The sequence below is a fragment of the Hemiscyllium ocellatum genome, chromosome 10 (assembly GCF_020745735.1).
Source record: "Hemiscyllium ocellatum isolate sHemOce1 chromosome 10, sHemOce1.pat.X.cur, whole genome shotgun sequence".
Classification (NCBI taxonomy): Eukaryota; Metazoa; Chordata; class Chondrichthyes; order Orectolobiformes; family Hemiscylliidae; genus Hemiscyllium; species Hemiscyllium ocellatum.
In genome coordinates this window covers 96,887,527-96,907,348 of record NC_083410.1, presented here as the reverse complement: position 1 = coordinate 96,907,348, position 19,822 = coordinate 96,887,527, and the positions used below count along the sequence as shown (strand labels likewise).

At 56.0% G+C, this 19,822-nt stretch overlaps 2 protein-coding genes across 3 annotated transcripts in view; one reads left to right on the top strand and one right to left on the bottom strand.

Annotated features, from left to right (window-relative positions):
- taf5l (TAF5-like RNA polymerase II, p300/CBP-associated factor (PCAF)-associated factor) overlaps nt 1–14,939 on the bottom strand; it is a 51,168-nt gene extending 36,229 nt beyond the window's left edge. The window contains exons 1-2 of the mRNA XM_060831060.1: nt 14,742–14,939; nt 2,480–2,624 (exon numbers count right to left, since the gene is read on the bottom strand). Coding sequence (XP_060687043.1) covers nt 2,480–2,621 — 142 coding nt within the window. The 5' untranslated portion in view covers nt 2,622–2,624; nt 14,742–14,939. The remainder of the gene's footprint in view (nt 1–2,479; nt 2,625–14,741) is intronic.
- Nucleotides 14,940–15,028: 89 nt separating this feature from the next.
- Nucleotides 15,029–19,822, top strand: part of urb2 (URB2 ribosome biogenesis homolog) — a 35,790-nt gene continuing 30,996 nt past the window's right edge. For both annotated transcript variants that reach the window (XM_060831781.1, XM_060831780.1), the window contains exon 1: nt 15,029–15,066. The gene's annotated coding sequence lies outside the window, so the exon portion shown is untranslated. The remainder of the gene's footprint in view (nt 15,067–19,822) is intronic.

The following is a 19,822-nucleotide window of genomic DNA, read 5'->3' as shown; positions in this document are numbered from 1 at the left end:
GCTTTATATGTGGCAGATGGTTCCAAGACATGACAGGTTACAGCAGTTATACAGGCCCTTGGTAATTATTTAAATTTTCTACCCCAGAGAACTATGGAGGCCCAGTCACTGACAGGAATTGATTGATAGATTTTTAGATATTAAAGGTATCAGGGAACTGGGAAAATCAGCTTGGTAATGGATTACAAGAAAAAGAATTTGTGGAATGTCTACGGGATAGCTTTTTGGAGCAGCTTGTGGTGGAGCCCACTAGGGAACAGGCAATACTGGATTTAGTGCTGCACAATGACGCAGACTTGATAAGGGAGCTTAAGGTGAAGAAACACTGAAGAGGCAGTGATCATAATATGGTTGAATTTACTCTAATTTGAGAGGGAGAAGATAGAATCAGAGGTAACGGTATTAGAGCTGAATAAAGGCAATTACAGAGGCATGAGGGAGGAGCTGAGTAGGATTGACTGGGAGAGGAGCCTAGCAGGAAAGACAGCAGAACAGCAATGGCAGGAGTTTCTAGGTATAATTCAGGAGAGACAGCAGAGATCCTGAGGAGAAAGGAGCATGGTACAGGGACCAAGAGGAAACCATGGCTGACTAGCAAAGTCAGGGATAGCATAAAAACAAAACAGAAAGCATATGCAGCAAAGGGCAGTGGGAAACCAGAGGACTGGGAAGCATACAAAGACCAAAGGGCAATAAAAGAAAGAAATAAGGAAGGAGAAGATTAAATGAGGGTAAGCTCGCCTGTAATATATAGAAAGACTGTAAGAGTTTCTTTCGACATGTAAAGGGCAAAAGACAGGCAAAGGTAGACATTGGGGTGCTGGAAAATGACGCAGGAGAGAGAGTCATAGGGAACAAGGAAATGGTTGAGGAACTGAATAATTACTTCATGTCAGTCTTCACGGTGGAAGACCGAATAATACCTCAAAAATTCAAGAGAGTAAAGGGGCAGAACTGAGTGTGGTGGCCATCAAGGAGAAGGTGCTAGAAAACTGAACGGCATGAAGGTGGATAAATCATCTGGACCAGACGGACTACACCCCAGCGTTCTAAAGGAGGTAGCTGAAGAGACAGTGGGGGTATTAGTGGTGATCTTTCAGGAATCGCTAGAATCAGGGAGGGTTCCAGAGGACTGGAAAATCTTGAACGTGACACCCATGTTTAAAAAGAGAGTAAAGCAAAAGATAGAAAATTACAGACCAATTAGCCTAATCTCAGTCGTGGGTTAAGATCCTGTAATCCATCCTGATGGATGAGACTTTGAAATACATGGCAGTGTGTGATAAAATAGGGCAAAATCAGCATAGTTTCATCAAGGGGAGGTCATGACTGACAAATCTGCTGGACTTTGTTGAGACAGTAAGGAGCGGGTTCGACCAAGGAGAGCCAATGGACTTTATCTACCTGGACTGCAAGGAGGCCTTTGACAAGGTGCCGCACAGGAGGCCACTGAGTAAGACAAGGGCCCATGGTGTTAGAGGCAAGGTGCTAGCATAGATAGTGGTTTGGCTGTTTGGCAGAAAGCAGTGTGTGGGGATAAAAAGGTTTTTTTCAGGATGGCAGCCGATGACAGGTGGTGTTCCGCAAGGCTCAGTGTTGGGACCACAACTTTTCACTTTATACATTAACAATTTAGATGAAGGAATGGAGGGCATTCTGGCTATTTTGCAGACAATACAAAGATAGGTGGAGGGAGAGGTAGCATTGAGGAGGTAGGAAAGCTGCAGTAGGATTTGGACAAGTTAGGAGGGGGGCAAAGAAGTGGGAGATGGAGCACAATGTGGGAAAGTGTGAGGTCTTGCATTTAGGTAGGAAGAATAGAGGCAGAGACTATTTTCTAAATGGGGAGAAAATTCAGAAATCTGAGATGCAAAGAGACTTGAGTTATAGTCCAGGGTTCTCTAAGTAAACTTGTAGGCTGAGTAAGAAAGGTAGTGATGGCATTTATTTTGAGATGACTTGAATATAAAAGCAGGTTTATACTTCTGAGGCACTGTTTTAGGCCCCATATCTTAGGAAGGATGTACTGGTCCTGCAGCGTGTTCAGAGCAGGTTCACGAGAATGGTCCCAGGAGGAACGTTCGAGGACTCTGGGTCTATACTCAAATGGAGTTTAGAAGGATAAGGGGGAATTTAATTGAAACTTAAAGAAAACTGAATGATCTGGACAGAGAAGACACTGGGAAGATGTTTCCATTGGTAGGAGAGACTACAATCTGAGGGCACAGCCTTAGTAACAGAGATAGAGGAACTTCTTCAGCCAGAGAGTGGTGAGTGTATGGAATTATTGCCACAGAAGGATATGGAGACCAGGAAATGGAGTATATTTAAGACTGAGTAGATACATTCATGTTCACTTAATTTCACTTTATATACATGTCAAATGAGGAGCTTTACTCTGACCAGCTTGATACTGACACCTGGTCACGAAAATAGATGCAATGATTCAGGTTGTTGCTTGATTTGATCTCTGACATACCTGTTAAGTTAGTTGCCATTTCTTCTGCAGTCTGAGAAAACTTGGGTCCTTGCTTCAGGGCTCCATCAGAGTCAACATATTGTCTTCTTCGGAGGTAGTGCCCCACTGCAGTCTGAATCTGTTCTGTACGTACGCGCTTCATGGTCTAATCATCAACACAAAATGAAATCAATGAAGCACAGTATCGTTTATAACTAACACGGAAACTGTTGTTGAAACTCAGAAGGGCTAGCAGCAGCAGTGTAGAGGGAATTAGACAGAACATTTTGTAATGTTTGCTTTAGATTTTCACCATTCACAGTAATTTGCTTTTTATCACAGTATCTTCATTCCAGTGATATTTGGCAGGCTACTGTGATATCATTAGCATTTCTTCAGTCACGAATATCCTGAGCTGGTCATAGTCTCAAAACAAAGTTCTTGCTTGAAGCTCTACAGTCAACTGAAACTGGTACTTTCTGTCACTGTGCAAGGGAGTTGGGGGGGGGGGGGGGTTGATAGGTTTGGGTCGTGGAGGGAGATGATTCAGGCTGGGGTGGGTGGTAGAGGGGGAAATGACTTGAAGGATAGTAACAGTAAGGAGAGATGGGGGGGTGGAGGAGATGTGGGGGAACGAGAGCGCGTGATGGGGACAGGATGGGGGAACGAGAGTGCGTGATGGGGACAGGGTGGGGGAAATGAGAGAGAGTGATGGGGACAGGGTGGGGGAATGAGAGAGAGTGATGGGGACAGGGTGGGGGAATGAGAGAGAGTGATGGGGACAGGGTGGGGGAATGAGAGAGAGTGATGGGGACAGGGTGGGGGAATGAGAGAGAGTGATGGGGACGGGGGGGGGAATGAGAGAGAGTTATGGGGACAGGGTGGGGGAAATGAGTGAAAGTGATGGGGACAGGGTGGGGGAACGAGAGAGAGCGATGGGGACAGGGTGGGGGAATGAGAGAGAGAGCGATGGGGACAGGGTGGGGGAATGAGAGAGAGCGCGATGGGGACAGGGTGGGGGAATGAGAGAGAGCGCGATGGGGACAGGGTGGGGGAATGAGAGAGAGCGCGATGGGGACAGGGTGGGGGAATGAGAGAGAGCGCGATGGGGACAGGGTGGGGGAATGAGAGAGCGCGCGATGGGGACAGGGTGGGGGAATGAGAGAGCGCGATGGGGACAGGGTGGGGGAATGAGAGAGAGAGCGATGGGGACAGGGTGGGGGAATGAGAGAGAGAGCGATGGGGACAGGGTGGGGGAATGAGAGAGAGAGCGATGGGGACAGGGTGGGGGAATGAGAGAGAGAGTGAGTGATGGGGACAGGGTGGGGGAATGAGAGAGAGAGTGAGTGATGGGGACAGGGTGGGGGATTGAGAGAGAGCGCGATGGGGACAGGGTGGGGGAATGAGAGAGCGCGCGATGGGGACAGGGTGGGGGAATGAGAGAGAGAGTGAGTGATGGGGACAGGGTGGGGGATTGAGAGAGAGCGCGATGGGGACAGGGTGGGGGAATGAGAGAGCGCGCGATGGGGACAGGGTGGGGGAATGAGAGAGAGAGCGATGGGGACAGGGTGGGGGAATGAGAACGCGCGCGATGGGGACAGGGTGGGGGAATGAGAGAGCGCGCGATGGGGACAGGGCGCGATGGGGACAGGGTGGGGGAATGAGAGAGCGCGCGATGGGGACAGGGTGGGGGAATGAGAGAGAGAGAGAGCGATGGGGACAGGGTGGGGGAATGAGAGAGAGAGAGAGCGATGGGGACAGGGTGGGGGAATGAGAGAGAGAGAGAGCGATGGGGACAGGGTGGGGGAATGAGAGAGAGAGAGAGCGATGGGGACAGGGTGGGGGAATGAGAGAGAGAGAGCGCGATGGGGACAGGGCGGGGGAATGAGAGAGCGCGCGATGGGGACAGGGCGCGATGGGGACAGGGTGGGGGAATGAGAGAGGGCGCGATGGGGACAGGGTGGGGGAATGAGAGAGGGCGCGATGGGGACAGGGTGGGGGAATGAGAGAGGGCGCGATGGGGACAGGGTGGGGGAATGAGAGAGGGCGCGATGGGGACAGGGTGGGGGAATGAGAGAGGGCGCGATGGGGACAGGGTGGGGGAATGAGAGAGGGCGCGATGGGGACAGGGTGGGGGAATGAGAGAGGGCGCGATGGGGACAGGGTGGGGGAATGAGAGAGGGCGCGATGGGGACAGGGTGGGGGAATGAGAGAGGGCGCGATGGGGACAGGGTGGGGGAATGAGAGAGGGCGCGATGGGGACAGGGTGGGGGAATGAGAGAGGGCGCGATGGGGACAGGGTGGGGGAATGAGAGAGGGCGCGATGGGGACAGGGTGGGGGAATGAGAGAGGGCGCGATGGGGACAGGGTGGGGGAATGAGAGAGGGCGCGATGGGGACAGGGTGGGGGAATGAGAACGCGCGCGATGGGGACAGGGTGGGGGAATGAGAGAGCGCGCGATGGGGACAGGGCGCGATGGGGACAGGGTGGGGGAATGAGAGAGCGCGCGATGGGGACAGGGTGGGGGAATGAGAGAGAGAGCGATGGGGACAGGGTGGGGGAATGAGAGAGAGAGAGAGCGATGGGGACAGGGTGGGGGAATGAGAGAGAGAGAGAGCGATGGGGACAGGGTGGGGGAATGAGAGAGAGAGAGCGCGATGGGGACAGGGTGGGGGAATGAGAGAGCGCGCGATGGGGACAGGGTGGGGGAATGAGAGAGCGCGCGATGGGGACAGGGCGCGATGGGGACAGGGTGGGGGAATGAGAGAGGGCGCGATGGGGACAGGGCGCGATGGGGACAGGGTGGGGGAATGAGAGAGCGCGCGATGGGGACAGGGTGGGGGAATGAGAGAGAGAGAGAGCGATGGGGACAGGGTGGGGGAATGAGAGAGAGAGAGAGCGATGGGGACAGGGTGGGGGAATGAGAGAGAGAGAGAGCGATGGGGACCGGGTGGGGGAATGAGAGAGAGAGAGCGCGATGGGGACAGGGCGGGGGAATGAGAGAGCGCGCGATGGGGACAGGGCGCGATGGGGACTGGGTGGGGGAATGAGAGAGGGCGCGATGGGGACAGGGTGGGGGAATGAGAGAGCGCGCGATGGGGACAGGGTGGGGGAATGAGAGAGGGCGCGATGGGGACAGGGTGGGGGAATGAGAGAGGGCGCGATGGGGACAGGGTGGGGGAATGAGAGAGGGCGCGATGGGGACAGGGTGGGGGAATGAGAGAGGGCGCGATGGGGACAGGGTGGGGGAATGAGAGAGGGCGCGATGGGGACAGGGTGGGGGAATGAGAGAGGGCGCGATGGGGACAGGGTGGGGGAATGAGAGAGGGCGCGATGGGGACAGGGTGGGGGAATGAGAGAGGGCGCGATGGGGACAGGGTGGGGGAATGAGAGAGGGCGCGATGGGGACAGGGTGGGGGAATGAGAGAGGGCGCGATGGGGACAGGGTGGGGGAATGAGAGAGGGCGCGATGGGGACAGGGTGGGGGAATGAGAACGCGCGCGATGGGGACAGGGTGGGGGAATGAGAGAGCGCGCGATGGGGACAGGGCGCGATGGGGACAGGGTGGGGGAATGAGAGAGCGCGCGATGGGGACAGGGTGGGGGAATGAGAGAGAGAGAGAGCGATGGGGACAGGGTGGGGGAATGAGAGAGAGAGAGAGCGATGGGGACAGGGTGGGGGAATGAGAGAGAGAGAGAGCGATGGGGACAGGGTGGGGGAATGAGAGAGAGAGAGCGCGATGGGGACAGGGTGGGGGAATGAGAGAGCGCGCGATGGGGACAGGGCGCGATGGGGACAGGGTGGGGGAATGAGAGAGGGCGCGATGGGGACAGGGCGCGATGGGGACAGGGTGGGGGAATGAGAGAGCGCGCGATGGGGACAGGGTGGGGGAATGAGAGAGAGAGAGAGCGATGGGGACAGGGTGGGGGAATGAGAGAGAGAGAGAGCGATGGGGACAGGGTGGGGGAATGAGAGAGAGAGAGAGCGATGGGGACAGGGTGGGGGAATGAGAGAGAGAGAGCGCGATGGGGACAGGGCGGGGGAATGAGAGAGCGCGCGATGGGGACAGGGCGCGATGGGGACAGGGTGGGGGAATGAGAGAGGGCGCGATGGGGACAGGGTGGGGGAATGAGAGAGGGCGCGATGGGGACAGGGTGGGGGAATGAGAGAGGGCGCGATGGGGACAGGGTGGGGGAATGAGAGAGGGCGCGATGGGGACAGGGTGGGGGAATGAGAGAGGGCGCGATGGGGACAGGGTGGGGGAATGAGAGAGGGCGCGATGGGGACAGGGTGGGGGAATGAGAGAGGGCGCGATGGGGACAGGGTGGGGGAATGAGAGAGGGCGCGATGGGGACAGGGTGGGGGAATGAGAGAGGGCGCGATGGGGACAGGGTGGGGGAATGAGAGAGGGCGCGATGGGGACAGGGTGGGGGAATGAGAGAGGGCGCGATGGGGACAGGGTGGGGGAATGAGAACGCGCGCGATGGGGACAGGGTGGGGGAATGAGAGAGCGCGCGATGGGGACAGGGCGCGATGGGGACAGGGTGGGGGAATGAGAGAGCGCGCGATGGGGACAGGGTGGGGGAATGAGAGAGAGAGAGAGCGATGGGGACAGGGTGGGGGAATGAGAGAGAGAGAGAGCGATGGGGACAGGGTGGGGGAATGAGAGAGAGAGAGAGCGATGGGGACAGGGTGGGGGAATGAGAGAGAGAGAGCGCGATGGGGACAGGGTGGGGGAATGAGAGAGAGAGAGAGCGATGGGGACAGGGTGGGGGAATGAGAGAGAGAGAGCGCGATGGGGACAGGGCGGGGGAATGAGAGAGCGCGCGATGGGGACAGGGCGCGATGGGGACAGGGTGGGGGAATGAGAGAGGGCGCGATGGGGACAGGGTGGGGGAATGAGAGAGGGCGCGATGGGGACAGGGTGGGGGAATGAGAGAGGGCGCGATGGGGACAGGGTGGGGGAATGAGAGAGGGCGCGATGGGGACAGGGTGGGGGAATGAGAGAGGGCGCGATGGGGACAGGGTGGGGGAATGAGAGAGGGCGCGATGGGGACAGGGTGGGGGAATGAGAGAGGGCGCGATGGGGACAGGGTGGGGGAATGAGAGAGGGCGCGATGGGGACAGGGTGGGGGAATGAGAGAGGGCGCGATGGGGACAGGGTGGGGGAATGAGAGAGGGCGCGATGGGGACAGGGTGGGGGAATGAGAGAGGGCGCGATGGGGACAGGGTGGGGGAATGAGAACGCGCGCGATGGGGACAGGGTGGGGGAATGAGAACGCGCGCGATGGGGACAGGGCGCGATGGGGACAGGGTGGGGGAATGAGAGAGCGCGCGATGGGGACAGGGTGGGGGAATGAGAGAGAGAGAGAGCGATGGGGACAGGGTGGGGGAATGAGAGAGAGAGAGAGCGATGGGGACAGGGTGGGGGAATGAGAGAGAGAGAGAGCGATGGGGACAGGGTGGGGGAATGAGAGAGAGAGAGCGCGATGGGGACAGGGTGGGGGAATGAGAGAGGGCGCGATGGGGACAGGGTGGGGGAATGAGAGAGGGCGCGATGGGGACAGGGTGGGGGAATGAGAGAGGGCGCGATGGGGACAGGGTGGGGGAATGAGAGAGGGCGCGATGGGGACAGGGTGGGGGAATGAGAGAGGGCGCGATGGGGACAGGGTGGGGGAATGAGAGAGGGCGCGATGGGGACAGGGTGGGGGAATGAGAGAGGGCGCGATGGGGACAGGGTGGGGGAATGAGAGAGGGCGCGATGGGGACAGGGTGGGGGAATGAGAGAGGGCGCGATGGGGACAGGGTGGGGGAATGAGAGAGGGCGCGATGGGGACAGGGTGGGGGAATGAGAGAGGGCGCGATGGGGACAGGGTGGGGGAATGAGAGAGGGCGCGATGGGGACAGGGTGGGGGAATGAGAGAGGGCGCGATGGGGACAGGGTGGGGGAATGAGAGAGGGCGCGATGGGGACAGGGTGGGGGAATGAGAGAGGGCGCGATGGGGACAGGGTGGGGGAATGAGAGAGGGCGCGATGGGGACAGGGTGGGGGAATGAGAGAGGGCGCGATGGGGACAGGGTGGGGGAATGAGAGAGGGCGCGATGGGGACAGGGTGGGGGAATGAGAGAGGGCGCGATGGGGACAGGGTGGGGGAATGAGAGAGGGCGCGATGGGGACAGGGTGGGGGAATGAGAGAGGGCGCGATGGGGACAGGGTGGGGGAATGAGAGAGGGCGCGATGGGGACAGGGTGGGGGAATGAGAGAGGGCGCGATGGGGACAGGGTGGGGGAATGAGAGAGGGCGCGATGGGGACAGGGTGGGGGAATGAGAGAGGGCGCGATGGGGACAGGGTGGGGGAATGAGAGAGGGCGCGATGGGGACAGGGTGGGGGAATGAGAGAGGGCGCGATGGGGACAGGGTGGGGGAATGAGAGAGGGCGCGATGGGGACAGGGTGGGGGAATGAGAGAGGGCGCGATGGGGACAGGGTGGGGGAATGAGAGAGGGCGCGATGGGGACAGGGTGGGGGAATGAGAGAGGGCGCGATGGGGACAGGGTGGGGGAATGAGAGAGGGCGCGATGGGGACAGGGTGGGGGAATGAGAGAGAGCGCGATGGGGACAGGGTGGGGGAATGAGAGAGAGCGCGATGGGGACAGGGTGGGGGAATGAGAGAGAGCGCGATGGGGACAGGGTGGGGGAATGAGAGAGAGCGCGATGGGGACAGGGTGGGGGAATGAGAGAGAGCGCGATGGGGACAGGGTGGGGGAATGAGAGAGAGCGCGATGGGGACAGGGTGGGGGAATGAGAGAGAGCGCGATGGGGACAGGGTGGGGGAATGAGAGCGCGCGCGATGGGGACAGGGTGGGGGAATGAGAGCGCGCGCGATGGGGACAGGGTGGGGGAATGAGAGCGCGCGCGATGGGGACAGGGTGGGGGAATGAGAGCGCGCGCGATGGGGACAGGGTGGGGGAATGAGAGCGCGCGCGATGGGGACAGGGTGGGGGAATGAGAGAGCGCGCGATGGGGACAGGGTGGGGGAATGAGAGAGCGCGCGATGGGGACAGGGTGGGGGAATGAGAGAGAGCGCGATGGGGACAGGGTGGGGGAATGAGAGAGAGCGCGATGGGGACAGGGTGGGGGAATGAGAGAGAGCGCGATGGGGACAGGGTGGGGGAATGAGAGAGCGCGCGATGGGGACAGGGTGGGGGAATGAGAGAGCGCGCGATGGGGACAGGGTGGGGGAATGAGAGCACGCGCGATGGGGACAGGGTGGGGGAATGAGAGCGCGCGCGATGGGGACAGGGTGGGGGAATGAGAGCGCGCGCGATGGGGACAGGGTGGGGGAATGAGAGAGCGCGCGATGGGGACAGGGTGGGGGAATGAGAGAGCGCGCGATGGGGACAGGGTGGGGGAATGAGATGGGGACAGGGTGGGGGAATGAGAGAGAGCGCGATGGGGACAGGGTGGGGGAATGAGAGAGAGCGCGATGGGGACAGGGTGGGGGAATGAGAGAGAGCGCGATGGGGACAGGGTGGGGGAATGAGAGAGAGCGCGATGGGGACAGGGTGGGGGAATGAGAGAGCGCGCGATGGGGACAGGGTGGGGGAATGAGAGAGCGCGCGATGGGGACAGGGTGGGGGAATGAGAGCGCGCGCGATGGGGACAGGGTGGGGGAATGAGAGCGCGCGCGATGGGGACAGGGTGGGGGAATGAGAGCGCGCGCGATGGGGACAGGGTGGGGGAATGAGAGAGCGCGCGATGGGGACAGGGTGGGGGAATGAGAGAGCGCGCGATGGGGACAGGGTGGGGGAATGAGAGAGAGCGCGATGGGGACAGGGTGGGGGAATGAGAGAGAGCGCGATGGGGACAGGGTGGGGGAATGAGAGAGAGCGCGATGGGGACAGGGTGGGGGAATGAGAGAGCGCGCGATGGGGACAGGGTGGGGGATTGAGAGAGAGCGCGATGGGGACAGGGTGGGGGATTGAGAGAGAGCGCGATGGGGACAGGGTGGGGGATTGAGAGAGAGCGCGATGGGGACAGGGTGGGGGATTGAGAGAGAGAGAGCGATGGGGACAGGGTGGGGGAATGAGAGAGAGCGCGATGGGGACAGGGTGGGGGAATGAGAGAGAGCGCGATGGGGACAGGGTGGGGGAATGAGAGAGAGAGCGATGGGGACAGGGTGGGGGAATGAGAGAGAGAGCGATGGGGACAGGGTGGGGGAAAGAGAGAGAGAGTGATGGGGACAGGGTGGGGGAATGAGAGAGAGCGCGATGGGGACAGGGTGGGGGAATGAGAGAGAGAGCGATGGGGACAGGGTGGGGGATTGAGAGAGAGAGCGATGGGGACAGGGTGGGGGATTGAGATAGAGAGAGTGATGGGGACAGGGTGGGGGATTGAGAGAGAGAAAGAGTGATGGGGACAGGGTGGGGGATTGAGAGAGAGCGCGATGGGGACAGGGTGGGGGATTGAGAGAGAGAGAGAGTGATGGGGACAGGGTGGGGGATTGAGAGAGAGCGCGATGGGGACAGGGTGGGGGATTGAGAGAGAGCGCGATGGGGACAGGGTGGGGGATTGAGAGAGAGCGCGATGGGGACAGGGTGGGGGAATGAGAGAGAGAGCGATGGGGACAGGGTGGGGGAAAGAGAGAGAGAGAGCGATGGGGACAGGGTGGGGGATTGAGAGAGAGAGAGAGCGATGGGGACAGGGTGGGGGAATGAGAGAGAGAGAGCGATGGGGACAGGGTGGGGGATTGAGAGAGAGAGAGAGCGATGGGGACAGGGTGGGGGAATGAGAGAGAGCGCGATGGGGACAGGGTGGGGGAATGAGAGAGAGAGCGATGGGGACAGGGTGGGGGAATGAGAGAGAGAGAGCGATGGGGACAGGGTGGGGGAATGAGAGAGAGAGAGCGATGGGGACAGGGTGGGGGAATGAGAGAGAGAGAGCGATGGGGACAGGGTGGGGGAATGAGAGAGAGAGCGATGGGGACAGGGTGGGGGAATGAGAGAGAGCGCGATGGGGACAGGGTGGGGGAATGAGAGAGAGAGCGATGGGGACAGGGTGGGGGATTGAGAGAGACAGCGATGGGGACAGGGTGGCGGATTGAGAGAGAGAGTGTGATGGGGACAGGGTGGGGGATTGAGAGAGAGAGAGTGATGGGGACAGGGTGGGGGAATGTGAGAGAGAGAGAGAGAGAGTGATGGGGACAGGGTGGGGGAATGAGAGAGAGCGCGATGGGGACAGGGTGGGGGATTGAGAGAGAGCGCGATGGGGACAGGGTGGGGGATTGAGAGAGAGCGCGATGGGGACAGGGTGGGGGATTGAGAGAGAGCGCGATGGGGACAGGGTGGGGGATTGAGAGAGAGAGAGAGAGTGTGATGGGGACAGGGTGGGGGATTGAGAGAGAGCGCGATGGGGACAGGGTGGGGGAATGAGAGAGAGAGGGCGATGGGGACAGGGTGGGGGAATGAGAGAGAGAGAGTGATGGGGACAGGGTGGGGGATTGAGAGAGAGAGAGAGAGAGAGAGAGCGCGATGGGGACAGGGTGGGGGATTGAGAGAGAGAGAGTGATGGGGACAGGGTGGGGGATTGAGAGAGAGCGCGATGGGGACAGGGTGGGGGAATGAGAGAGCGCACGATGGGGACAGGGTGGGGGAATGAGAGAGCGCACGATGGGGACAGGGTGGGGGAATGTGAGAGCGCACGATGGGGACAGGGTGGGGGAATGAGAGAGCGCGCGATGGGGACAGGGTGGGGGAATGAGAGAGAGCGCGATGGGGACAGGGTGGGGGAAAGAGAGAGAGAGAGTGATGGGGACAGGGTGGGGGATTGAGAGAGAGAGAGAGCGATGGGGACAGGGTGGGGGAATGAGAGAGAGCGCGATGGGGACAGGGTGGGGGAATGAGAGAGAGAGCGATGGGGACAGGGTGGGGGAATGAGAGAGAGAGCGATGGGGACAGGGTGGGGGAATGAGAGAGAGAGAGCGATGGGGACAGGGTGGGGGAATGAGAGAGAGAGAGCGATGGGGACAGGGTGGGGGAATGAGAGAGAGAGCGATGGGGACAGGGTGGGGGAATGAGAGAGAGAGCGATGGGGACAGGGTGGGGGAATGAGAGAGAGCGCGATGGGGACAGGGTGGGGGATTGAGAGAGAGAGCGATGGGGACAGGGTGGGGGAATGAGAGAGAGCGCGATGGGGACAGGGTGGGGGAATGAGAGAGAGCGCGATGGGGACAGGGTGGGGGAAAGAGAGAGAGAGCGATGGGGACAGGGTGGGGGAATGAGAGAGAGCGCGATGGGGACAGGGTGGGGGAATGAGAGAGAGCGCGATGGGGACAGGGTGGGGGATTGAGAGAGAGCGCGATGGGGACAGGGTGGGGGATTGAGAGAGAGAGAGAGCGATGGGGACAGGGTGGGGGAATGAGAGAGAGAGCGATGGGGACAGGGTGGGGGAATGAGAGAGAGAGCGATGGGGACAGGGTGGGGGATTGAGAGAGAGCGCGATGGGGACAGGGTGGGGGATTGAGAGAGACAGCGATGGGGACAGGGTGGGGGATTGAGAGAGACAGCGATGGGGACAGGGTGGGGGATTGAGAGAGAGAGTGTGATGGGGACAGGGTGGGGGATTGAGAGAGAGAGTGTGATGGGGACAGGGTGGAGGAATGAGAGAGAGAGAGAGAGAGAGAGCGCGATGGGGACAGGGTGGGGGATTGAGAGAGAGAGAGCGATGGGGACAGGGTGGGGGAATGAGAGAGAGCGCGATGGGGACAGGGTGGGGGAATGAGAGAGAGCGCGATGGGGACAGGGTGGGGGAATGAGAGAGAGAGCGATGGGGACAGGGTGGGGGATTGAGAGAGAGAGCGATGGGGACAGGGTGGGGGATTGAGAGAGAGCGCGATGGGGACAGGGTGGGGGAATGAGAGAGACAGCGATGGGGACAGGGTGGGGGAATGAGAGAGACAGCGATGGGGACAGGGTGGGGGAATGAGAGAGAGAGCGATGGGGACAGGGTGGGGGAATGAGAGAGAGAGAGAGAGTGATGGGGACAGGGTGGGGGAATGAGAGAGAGCGCGATGGGGACAGGGTGGGGGATTGAGAGAGAGCGCGATGGGGACATGGTGGGGGAATGAGAGAGAGAGCAATGGGGACAGGGTGGGGGAATGAGAGAGAGAGTGTGTGATGGGGACAGGGTGGGGGAATGAGAGAGAGAGAGAGTGATGGGGACAGGGTGGGGGAATGAGAGAGAGAGAGAGAGTGATGGGGACAGGGTGGGGGAATGAGAGAGAGAGAGAGAGAGTGATGGGGACAGGGTGGGGGAATGAGAGAGAGAGAGAGTGAGTGATGGGGACAGGGTGGGGGAATGAGAGAGAGAGAGAGTGATGGGGACAGGGTGGGGGAATGAGAGAGAGAGAGTGATGGGGACAGGGTGGGGGAATGAGAGAGAGAGAGAGAGTGATGGGGACAGGGTGGGGGAATGAGAGAGAGAGAGAGCGCGATGGGGACAGGGTGGGGGAATGAGAGAGAGAGAGAGAGTGATGGGGACAGGGTGGGGGAATGAGAGAGAGAGAGAGAGTGATGGGGACAGGGTGGGGGAATGAGAGAGAGAGAGAGAGTGATGGGGACAGGGTGGGGGAATGAGAGAGAGAGAGAGAGTGATGGGGACAGGGTGGGGGAATGAGAGAGAGAGAGAGAGTGATGGGGACAGGGTGGGGGAATGAGAGAGAGAGAGAGTGATGGGGACAGGGTGGGGGAATGAGAGAGAGAGAGAGAGTGATGGGGACAGGGTGGGGGAATGAGAGAGAGAGAGAGAGTGATGGGGACAGGGTGGGGGAATGAGAGAGAGAGAGAGCGCGATGGGGACAGGGTGGGGGAATGAGAGAGAGAGAGAGAGTGATGGGGACAGGGTGGGGGAATGAGAGAGAGAGAGAGAGTGATGGGGACAGGGTGGGGGATTGAGAGAGAGAGAGAGAGAGAGTGATGGGGACAGGGTGGGGGGAATGAGGGCTGGCAGTTTCAGGGGATGGGGGGGGGTCCTTCAGGGGATAAGGATGTTTCGGTTGGGGTTGGGGGTGTGGGGGGTTGGGGGTGAGGGGGGTGTGGGGGGTGATTCTTTACCCGAGCCCGGCTCCTTTAGAATTAGAATCCCTACACAATGTGGAAACAGGCCCTTCGGCCCAACAGGTCCACACTGACCCCCCGGACTAATGCACTAACGTTACGGCCAATGGCAGGCCCGGACGCCGACGACGACGACGACGCCGCCTCCCCCCCCGGTCCCGGTGAACTTACTGCATGACGGCCTCGCTCCTACAGCACGGGGGTGTGGGGGGGGGGAGAGAGAGCGGGGGGGGGGGGGGGGGAAGGTGACAGGAAGCGGGGCCCAAGGCCTCAGGCTGTCCTCGGCTTCGCGCTGGCCTCCAGGCCCGGGGCTCGGGGGCCTCCCGTCACGGCGCCGCCGTTGCTTTGGCGCCTCCGCTCGGCTTCACGTTGATTGGCTGCGGGGGAGGGGGGAGGTCAGGGGTGAAAGGTCAGAGGGTTCCGGGGAGGGTCACATGGTGCTGCAGGGAGCACGTGGTGCAGCACAGCCTGGAGCTGGAGGGGTCTGACTGTGAAGGTGAGTCTGTCTGACTGTAAATATTCATGGTATATATTTATATAGGTACTGGAACACTGGGTACCTATAGATATGGGTCTGGGAGCTGGTAAACTGTAAATATATAGGAATGGGGATATATATATAACTATATACATAGGCATGTGGGATACTATGTCCTATACTGTACAGGAGTTTGGAACACTCTTAGCTATAGATATAGGTCTGGGAGGTTGTACAACTGTAAATACGCAGGGGATGGGGGAATGTATATAATTACATATAGGCATGTGAGACACTGTCATTTTTAGGAGTCTGGAACACTGGGTAACTATAGGGAGGTTGTAACCTAAATGTGCTGTGGAGGAGCCGGTGTTGGACTGGGCTGGACAAAGTTAAACATCAAGAGCGTGCTGCTGGAAAAGCACAGCAGGTCAGGCAGTATCCGAGGAGCAGGAAAATTAGACTCTTCGGGCAAAAGCCCTTCATCAGGATTCCCGATGAAGGGCTTTTGCCCGAAATGTAGATTTTCCTGCTCTTTGGATGCTGCCTGATCTGTTGTGCTTTTCCGGCAGCACGCTCTTGACTCTAATCTCCAGCATCTGCATTACTCACTTTCGCAAAGTTAAAAATCAAACAACACAATGACTTTATGATCCGGTCATAGTTCTACAGGTTTATTTGGAAACACTAGCTTTCGAAGTGTTGCTCCTTCATCAGGTAGCTAGTGGGGTAGGATCATAAAATACAGAAATTTTAGCAAAAGATCACAGTGTCATGCAATTGAAACAATATATTGAATAAACCTAGATTGATGTTAAGTCTTTCATCTTTTAGAATGGGTTGCAGATTTTAGTTCATTAAAATGTAAATTCCAGAATGTCTTTCAAATCACATTCTTGAGATAACTTAAGGTTTTATTGAAAAAGTGACATCTCAGCTCAGACAATGTATTAAAGGTGTGAGGCTAGAATCTGTCTGCATTCAAGTCTTGAGTCAGACTGGTTCTATTTACAAAGCAGGAATTTATAAAAGCTTATATGGATTGACTGCCTGCAGATTGTGTGCTTTTTGAACAAAATAGAATGTATCTGCAATTACAATTCTGCAGATGCTAATTCACTCCAGAGACTTACATGTATAAATATATAAAGGATGGGGGAATGTATATAACTGCATATAGGCATGTGGGAAATTGTCCTGGATATAGGAGTCTGGAACACTGGGTAACTATAGATATGGGGAAAGTGTGGACACACTTTCCTCATTCCTGATGAAGGGCTTTTGCCCGAAACGTCGAATTTCCTGTTCCTTGGATGCTGCCTGACCTGCTGTGCTTTTCCAGCAACACATTTTCATCTCTGATCTCCAGCATCTGCAGTTCTCACTTTTTACTATTACTATAGATATGGGTTTGTGAAGTTGGACAACTGCAAATACATAAGGCATGGGGAGTCGATATAACTGCCTTGGCATGCTGGACATTGTCATAGATAAAGGCATCTGGAACACTTGGTAATTATAGATATGGAATATATATATGGAAAAGTACAGCACAGGAACAGGCCCTTCAACCCACTGTGTTTGCATTGGCCATGATGCTATTCTATCTGCCTGCACATGGTGTATATCCTTCTATTCATGTAGGCACTTCATTCCTGATGAACGGCTTTTGCCCGAAACGTCAGTTTTCCTGCTCCTCGGATGCTGCCTGACCTGCTGTGCTTTCCCAGGACCACTCTAATCTAGACTCCTTCTACTCATGTGTCTGTTTAAATGCCTGTTCAACATTGCTATCACATCTGTTTCTACCGCCTGAAGAAGGTTTATACCCGAAACATTAACTTCTCCACCCCCCTGGTGCTGCCTGGCTTGCTGTGATCTCCCAGCCTCTTGCTTGTCTACGTTGGATTCTAATATCTGCAGGTTCTTTTTTTTTCTCTCTACTCCCTCCCCTGGCAGTACATTGCTGGCACCTACTTCCCCCACCTAAAAAAGCTTTGCTCACTTGTTTTCTTTAAACTTCTGGTAGCGAGTCTGTTTGAGAACGTGGCTGAAGAGCTTCTGTGCAGAGGAGATGACCTGAGGTGTGCAGTGAGAGAGGGACTCACTGAAATCCTTGTAGAGGGAGGAAGAGAGCTTCTTCAAGGAAGGCATCCTTGCAAGAGGATTAGCAGTAGGTTAAAGTCTTCGAGGAGAAAGTGAGGTCTGCAGATGCTGGAGATCAGAGCTGAAAATGTGTTGCTGGAAAAGCGCAGCAGGTCAGGCAGCATCCAAGGAACAGGAAATTCGACGTTTCGGGCATAAGCCCTTCTTCAGGCTTATGCCCGAAACGTCGAATCTCCTACTCTTTGGATGCTGCCTGACCTGCTGCGCCTTTCCAGCAACACATTTTCAGCTCAGATCTCCAGCATCTGCAGACCTCACTTTCTCCTTCTTTAAACTTCTTCCATTTCACTTTAAACCTGTGCTCCCTCGTATTTGGCATTTCCATCCTGGCAAAAAGACTCCAACTATCCAGCCAATCCCTGCCTCTCATAGTTTGATAAACTTGCAGCAGGTCGCCTCTCAGCCTCCCAGGCTCTGATGAAAACAGTAACAAGTTTCTCCAGCCTCTCCTTTAGAACTGCTACACTCCGATCTAGGCAACATCTCGGGAAAACCTCTTTAGTGCCCTTTCCACAGCAATCCACATCCTTCCTGTACTGTAATAACCAGAACTGCACACATTCGTCCAAAAGTGGCCGAACTAAGGTTTCAGACAGCTGCAACATGATTTGTCAATTTTTATACTCGGTGCCCTGACCAATGAAGGCAAGTATGCTGTATGCCTTCTTTACTACCTTATCCACTAGTGTTGCCACTTTCGGGGAGCTATGTTCAATGTTCACAAGAGTCCTGCTATTTACTGAATGCTTTCCTGTTATGTTTGACCTCCCAAAATGCATCACCACAAACTTGTCTATATTAAACTCCATCTGCCATTTCTCTGCCCAACTTTCAAACTGATCTATATCCTGCTGTACCCGTTGACAACCTTCCTACTATCCAAAACTCCACATGTTGTCTGCAAATTTACAAATCAGACCACTTACATGTTTACACTAACTTCAGACGTAAGTCTGCAGAGCTTCCTATATGTAAATATATAGGAATGGGGAAGCGTATATAACTACTATAGGCATGTGAAGCAATATGTTTTCTCAACATAACATAAATATCTGGAACACTAACAATAAATATAGAACTGTAAATATATAGGGGTTGGGGAGAGAGTGTATATAACTACATAGAGGCATGTCAGACACTCTTATGTGTGTGTGATATATATGTATAGAAGTATGGAACACTAACAAATTGTTACTGGAAATCTGTTGAATGGTGAATATGTAGGGATTAGGCAGAGTGTATGTAACTGTCCATACTGGGATTGTACAGCGCATCTTATGTATGTAAATATAGTCTATATCATTATGTTTATCTATATAGATAGCGTGGAGTATTTCAATAGCAGAGTCTTGCTAAAACTATACAAGACATTAGTCAGACTACACTCACGGACACTGTGCACAGTTTTGGCCCCTTTATCTAGGGACAGATATATCAGCATTGGAGGCAGTCCAGAGAAAGTTCCCTGGATTGTTTCTAGCTATGGAGGGGTTGTTGTATGAGAAGGTGAATAAGTTGGACTTGTATTCATTGGAGTTTAGAGGAATGGGAGTGAGAATGTGTGTAAGGTATGAGCAAGTAGGGAAAGAGTTAAGTTTTTGTGCAACAAAAGGTTCAGTGAGCATGACTCAGATCAGATAGGCACGGTGGCTCAGTGGTTAGCACTGGTGCCTCACAGCACCAGGGTCCCAGGTTCGATTCCAGCCTCGGGCAACTGTCTGTGTGGAGTTTGCACATTCTCCCCGTGTCTGCGTGGGTTTCCTCCGGGTGCTCCGGTTTCCTCCCGCAGTCCAAAGATGCGCAGGTTAGGTGAATTGGCCATGACAAATTGCCCATTGTGTTAGGTACACAGGTCAGAGGGAAATGGGTCTGGGTGGGCTGCTCTTCGGAGGGTTGGTGTGAACTTGTTGGGCCGAAGGACCTGTTTCCACACTGTAGGTAGTCTAATCTAATCTTAACAATGAGATGCTGGAAGCAAGGGTAGTGGAAAAACATTCATGAGGTAGAGCCTTTTAACAAGATGAAGAAGCAATCAGTATGTAAAGTCAGTTAACAAGGTGAAAAGTATTCAATATGTGAAGCCAGTTAACAGGGTTAAGAACATTCATTGTGTAACAGCAGATGGTTTAATCTTTACTTTTGATACTCGCTGATTGTAACGGTCTCCCAATCAATATGTATGTTGCATTATCTGGTTGCTCCTCCCTGTAAATGACTATATAATTCATTAAAAAACTGCTGTTCGAAAGAAAACCGAGAATCCACGTCACTGTGCATACGGGCGATCGTTCTCTCTCCCTCCGGGGCCGGGAATAAAGACGAAAGAGGTAAAACTACACTGTGTCGAATGCAACGACAGGAGGAGACTTTATTGAAATATATAAGATTCTTGGGGGGACTTGATGGGGCAGCTGCTGAGAGGTTATTTCCTCTTGTGGGAGAGTGTAGGACCAGAGGGCATTATCTCAGAATAAGGGATCACCTATTTAAGATGAAGACTTTCCTTTCTCTCTGAGGATGGTGAATCTGTGGAATTCTTTATTGCAGAGGCCTGTTGAGGCTTGATCGTGAAGTCTATTCAAGGCTGAGATCAACAGTTTTCTAATCA